This window comes from Alligator sinensis, unplaced genomic scaffold (assembly GCF_000455745.1).
Source record: "Alligator sinensis unplaced genomic scaffold, ASM45574v1 scaffold225_1, whole genome shotgun sequence".
In the NCBI taxonomy this organism is placed as follows: Eukaryota; Metazoa; Chordata; order Crocodylia; family Alligatoridae; genus Alligator; species Alligator sinensis.
Genome location: NW_005842180.1, coordinates 200,797 through 207,215, shown reverse-complemented (window position 1 = coordinate 207,215; position 6,419 = coordinate 200,797). Strand labels below are relative to the sequence as shown.

General features: G+C 40.8%; 1 protein-coding gene across 1 annotated transcript in view; it reads left to right on the top strand.

Annotated features, from left to right (window-relative positions):
- Window positions 1-6,419, top strand: part of EPB41L4A (erythrocyte membrane protein band 4.1 like 4A) — a 150,058-nt gene that overhangs the window by 129,468 nt on the left and 14,171 nt on the right. Inside the window, exons 19-21 of the mRNA XM_006026177.3 lie at window positions 3,777-3,824; window positions 4,611-4,679; window positions 5,580-5,690. Of these exons, the coding sequence (XP_006026239.1) occupies window positions 3,777-3,824; window positions 4,611-4,679; window positions 5,580-5,690 (228 nt within the window). The remainder of the gene's footprint in view (window positions 1-3,776; window positions 3,825-4,610; window positions 4,680-5,579; window positions 5,691-6,419) is intronic.

Below are 6,419 nucleotides of genomic sequence, written 5' to 3'. Positions count from 1 at the left end.
CTTCTATTTCACAGCCCAAGCTGCTTATTTGTGGACTTATTTGGGGGAAAAAAAGTCCACAAATGGAAAAGCCTGCACTGTGACATAGCTTGTTGTATTTGCTGCTGTGAAGAGTGGCATTAGCTATACTAGTTTCTATTATTTCTTTGTGTGCATGTATGTGGAGGGGACATGGGAGGAAACAAGCATGGTTCTATCATTTTACGCTGTAGAATTGTATAGTGGTTGAGGAGGCATGGCCTAGCCCGTTATTACTGCTTTAACTCAGAAGTCAAGATTTCTCAGGTGGTGGGCTATAATGGGATATACTGTAAAATCTGGGGCCAAGCAGTGAATAGTTTTATTTCCACATATAAATGCAAGTATGGCCTAATCTAGTGGATTAGTGGATTGCACGATATGGTGCCTTGCAAGAGGACTGGGTTTAGGAGTGATCTTGGAGCATTTCTTCCTCAGGCTAACTACAACTTGTGAGCACTATGGGGCAATACTCCTCCTTTGAGAAGCTAGGATAGATCTTTCAGTGATATTTCATAATCCCTAGTGGCTGATTATTTAGCCTCAGAAGAGGATGCCTATCTTCCCAGCCCCAGGGTGAATGCAGACTTTGCAGCTGCTGCTTTGTGAGCAGGGGATTGAATGAAAGGAGAAATCAGTTCAGAATTAAGGGGTGAAATAGGCCATTAAAACTCCACTCACATACCAAACTGCTGCCTCAGGGAGTTGTAAACACCAGAGCAAGAAGGAGGGAGAAGCAAGAGAAGGAAAGGTAAGAAAAAAGGTGGGAGAGAAAAGGATTAGAAGTGGGAACTGAGAAATAATGAAATATGCTAATAGACACATACAAAGCATCCACCTGTTTTGAGAGAACTGAGCAGGAAAGTCAGACTATGGGCCTCTTGCAACTTTGGTTATTGTCTCTTGGAATCATGAATTGTCATGATGCGCATCACTGTAAGAGCTCAGGAAGATATTTTGATTAGATAGCAGGACAGGTTGATGAATATGAGCTGGCTATGTGGTAAGCCACACAATAATGCTTGGAGACCCATTATCAGGGCAAAATCTAAAGATATGGAAAGATTTATTTTTACTCCCAGTGGAGAACTATAAATGTAAAGGTGCTTTTCACTTTCTTAATATATTTCTGGCATGTATACAGGCTTAGATGCTAATGGGAATTTTAACAAGTGACCATGTATAAATTGCCAAAAATTTAGTTCTGACTCTGTCTCTAAATTATCTGTGAAACACTTGTAAACTCAATATGTGTCACTAAATATTATTTCCCTAGACTGAGTCTTAGAAATAGCTCAAAGACGAAAAGTAAAACAAAAATATTTTTCAACTTTCCATGTAATAAAATGAACTTTAGAGAAGCTTTAAACTGTCTTATTAACCCCAGTGGGTTATGCCCCAAAGAAGTAGAATACTGGTTCACCAGACACTGCTTTACATTGAACATGAGTGCAGAACTATGCTGCCTTCAGTTCTTTCCGCTCTTCATTCACATCTGTGGGATCTTGAATTTCAGAGTGTGTCTGGCCATAAGACAGGGGTGCAGGTTGTAGCCGTGTTGGTCTAAGGACATAGGCAGACAAGGTTCCTTGGGTGAATCTGATATCTTTTATTAGACCAACCCAAATGGTTGGAGAATAGTTATTAAGCAAGCTTTCAGGTTCAAAAACCCTTCGTCAGGCTAAGGAAGTTTCAGCAGTTGGTGTGTGCTCTTCCTGGATGAAAAGAAAAGTAAAGAAGCCAGCGGCTGGGCTGGTATGCATACAAGACAGGTAGTCAGTGAAAATATAGATTGAGGAGTCAATGGGTGAGCCCAGCCACTGGCTTCTTTACTTTGCTCTTCCTGGATGGAATGAACAAACCAACTGCTGAAACTTCCTTAGCCTGACGAAGGGTTTTTGAACCTGAAAGCTTGCTTAATAACTATTCTCCAACCATTTGGGTTGGTCTAATAAAAGATATCAGATTCACCCAAGGAACCTTGTCTGCCTCTGGCCATAAGATGCACAGCATGGGTCAGTTCTCATTGAAGTCAGTTGCCAAGTCTGTTTCTACAGAAGTCAGTTAATTTCAGTCTACTGACTTGATATTGCCGTCAAAACTGCATTTTGCTGTGGTTGCTTGTCAGGAAGGAAATGGGTCAAGATTACCAACTTGTTTACATATGGGTCACCAAAAAGCTGTCAGACAGCAGTGCATTTAGGTTTCTAAGGATACACGGTTCACTTGTACCTTGAAAGCACTTCCCCATATTCATTGGTTGCCTGTAGGTGCATCACTTCACTGGATGCTCCAGGAACTGCAGTGAATGAAGATGCTTTAATATTCTTTTAGAGGATGCAGTATATGCATGGCCAGTGCAGGGTCACAGCTTGAGGCTCCTTGTATAGATTGGTGCTGCGGTGCATGATTGTCCTCTGCAGTTCTCATTTGTAAGTATGTGCTTCCTCTTTTTACTGGACACCCATGCAGGGCAGTTTGAATGGGAATTGACAATACAAAATAAAAAGTTCCTCATTTAATTTATGAAATCTTTGGATCTCAGGTCCTTTTTAACTTGACTATTTAAGGAAGTGACCTTTTCTAAAATACCATTTTTATTATGGCCCATTTCTATGGGTGAGCTATTTTTTTTTCTAATTTAATTTTTCTTTCCCTCTGACATATTTTTTGACTCAGATTTTTCTCTTTTTCAAACCTTAATTCTTTCCATTTTTCTTAACTATGATCACAATGAAAAGAAATATTTGAAATCATATAACCACAATCTTTGCTATGTAAAGCACATTTTATTACTGGGCTGCATAGCCTTTGGTGGTTATGAACAGGAATTTTCAAGTTACAGCAGCAGCAAGAGTCTCTCTCTGCTATTCTTACATGAAAGAGAAACTTACTGAAAAATATAAAGCAATTAAGAAGGCATTTTCTGTTGTTCATAGGAAAAAAATGTATGCACATATAAGTTGATCTTTACTACATGTCATTACTTGTTCAATAAAAATTGGGGGAAATTTCCTCCCAACACACGCATATGCTTACACATTTTGCCTATCTAGTTCCCCAGGGATAGAGTGCCTACTGAAGTTGTATTTATGATTATTAGTGATTACTTGTGTTCAGAATCACATATGTTGAATTTCCCTCTTGCCACACAAAGGCAAAGTAAGCAGGCATTGTGCAGGCTGCTTTGCTTCTCAATGGTCAGTAATTCCAGTTTATAGGATGGACCAAATCTGGACAAGAGGTGCTCATCACTGGAGCTCTGTAAACTAACAAAACCAGATATGCATGTTTGTCCCTGTCTGGTCACTCTTCTTGCTCCTTTCCCTCATCCATATAGGGTCTTCAAGTGCTATCTGGGCCTTCTGTAAGCAGGTAGTTTAACTCCAAAAGATAGGGACCTCAGTTGTGCCAAGCTCACACAGTAGACAGAGCTGTCCTTTACTTATTTCATCTGGCAATGAAAAGTTTTCCTATCTTGAATATTTTATCATACTTCTGCTGAAGGCTAAAAGAACAGCAGTTACGATGCAAGTCAGAATCCCTTGTTCAAGAAATAACTTTTCAGCTTCAGTAAAGCCATGATGAAGGTTAATGCTTTTCCTAAGATAACAAGCTTTCAAATTCAAGTTACTGTCAGATTACACTTCACACTATTACTGTGCTTGATATATGCCATTAAAGGTCATCATTGAGCAGCAACACACCAGGAAATGTGACATTTTCATAAATACAGCTTTTGTTATTGGTGTTTATAGGAGAAGCCCAGATGTACAAGCAAAGGAAGAATTATGGAAACACATTCAGTAAGTATTGTTACATTCGAATTGTTTGGTTCCTTTATATAAATTATAAAATCAAGGTGTGGGTAAAACATTTTGCAAGAATGAAAAGAGCTTTTGGGAATGTTCAACATTTGCAGTTAAACAAGAATAATAAGACGGAGCAGAGCTGGAACTAATGACTGTTGGAGGCAGTGTGTAGGAAGGACAGTCACTGGGGCCTACTTTATCACTGCCTTGCATTCCGTGTAGTCTTTATGCCTCTGTAAAGTCAGAATGGTAACATTTAATACTCACCTGGTTTTGGTACTGTGCTCTACCCACATTGTACCAGTATCAATGACTACACAAGGCCAGCATACAGAAAGCCGCGTCTCCTGACTTCTAGAAATCCCCCCCCTCACCCCCGCCCTTCTATCTGTGCTGGTCATGTTCAGTCCTGTGCATTTCTTTGGGAGTTCAAATGCACTTCCAAATGTACTTTTTGGACTATATATATTGTAAGAGCCCAGTTAGGATCAGATGCATTGTTCTACTTTATGTCTGAATTGTATTTATCACAGAAAAATATGATTTTACAGTCTAAAAAGGTGAGAACAGATAGGTGGAAGATAGGGTTGAATATACTGGTGCAGCGATTAAGGTGATATTAGACACACCTAGTAGATGTCCTTTGTTGGCATCATGGTAGCTTTACTGCTGAAGAGTTTGGTTTGGAAAATCTTATTTGCCTTTTACAACAAAAGGAAGAATTGTTTTCTAAGGATGCCGTATCAAGTGCATCTTCATCATCTGTCTAATCCTTTCCAGGAAGGAACTTGTGGATCCAATTGGCTTGTCTGAGGAACAGTTAAAAGAGATTCCATATACCAAAATAGAGTAAGTTTGATTTTTTTCTCTAGAAGTTTCCAAGTGCTTTCGTTATCCCTTTCATTAGGGTCTCATCCTGGAATAGTGTTTTTTGAGACTAAGAACAGCCTCCTCCTAATCTCTGAGCTTTCTTTCTCCTTTGAAAATATTGATCCTAGGATGAGCTGGATAAGGTTGGTGGAGGGCAAAGGATACTTCAGTGACTCTTAAACCAAAGATTTTTCACTCAACTACTATAAAAATCTCCATCATCTGCTGCTGTGTTGTGTGTCAGTATTTGTTCCAATATAGCACAGGAAAGAATCAAGGAGGCCTTGGGAACATGCAGAAAACACACTTTTTGCTGAACCCTTGCTTTGCCCCCCTTTTTAATGTCCCTTTTTAATTCTGATCACCCAAAGTGATTGCTTGACTTGTTGACCCCTTTTCCCGTTTATGCTGGGCAGCTGCCAGTACATAGTAGTTTCCTCCAGATCAGGTGTCCATTTCACTCTGGCCATCTGGGATGCTGTCTAGTGGTGCAGGCAACTGCTTCTGACAGAAGCAGTATCTCCGTTTGCATTACAGTGTGCTTCCATTGCATCACTGAGCAAAAAAAAAAAAAAAAGATGGTGGTGATGGTAAAACTTCTGCAGGCTGGATTTTTGGATTTTTAATTTTCTTGAATAAGTTCTCTCCCAAGCACATGCCTTCATCAAGAGCTGAGTGTTTCATTTATAGTGAACATTGCAACTTAAAATATGAACTTTCAAGTACAAACACACAAAGAAAGGGCTGGTCCTTTGAATTTGATAAGTATAGGAAGATATCTGTTAATAGAAAAAAGGATTTTCCAGTTTGAGGTTAAATTTACTTTTGAAGCCTCAGAAGTCTCAGAAGTAATGACTGCTTATTTTGTTTCTCACTTAGGACTCAAGGTGATCCAATCCGTATTAGACATTCACACTCTCCTCGAAGTTACCGGCAGTATCGGCGTTCACAGTGCTCTGATGGAGAGAGATCTGTTCTGTCAGAAGTGAAGTACGTGGGATGTTACTTTTAGGACTAACTTGTTTGAATGTGGCACAGATTTTCCTCAAAGATCACAGATCAATTAGAAGTGTCACAACCCAGTGATTTTGGTGCCTCGGCACTATGGAATTTCCTGGCCACGTGAGAGCTCTTTTGCACAGCAGAGTGTTCTGCTGCAATTGAGAACTCGTGTGTAGGAGAGAGTTCCCGCCAATTTGCAGTTTCCTTTGCAGGATGCATTTCTTCTTTGCAGCACAGAAATGCACGGTGCAAAGAGTTCCCGCCATTCGAATGTAAATTTGTGCCCCGCTATTGGCCAGTGCTAAATTATTCACACGTGGCGGCTAGTAATTGGCTTGCTGGCCGTTTAAAATTCTGCGTGACTTCCGCCCAAGTCGAAGAGCTTTGAGCACGCTGCAGAGTGCCTCTGAAGTAATCTGACTTGCGGCTGCTGATCGATAGACTGATCACCTATCGATCTTTCTTCCCGTCACCGAGCGCAACCCCAACGTACCCCTTCCCCCGCCGGCTTCGAATTGCGGACGGATTAACTGGCTTGGGCCCCGCCAGCTGGAACAACTCGTGTGGTTGTTCAGATGACCGGACCACCTGCGTCGTGATTGCAAGCGGCGTGAGTAAAGTTTTTACAACCAATAAGTTGTGTCTGCCTCTCCATTCACCAGCCCGCCCTAACGTACGACCAATTTCTAACGTAACTCGAGTCGGCTGTGGCCGTCC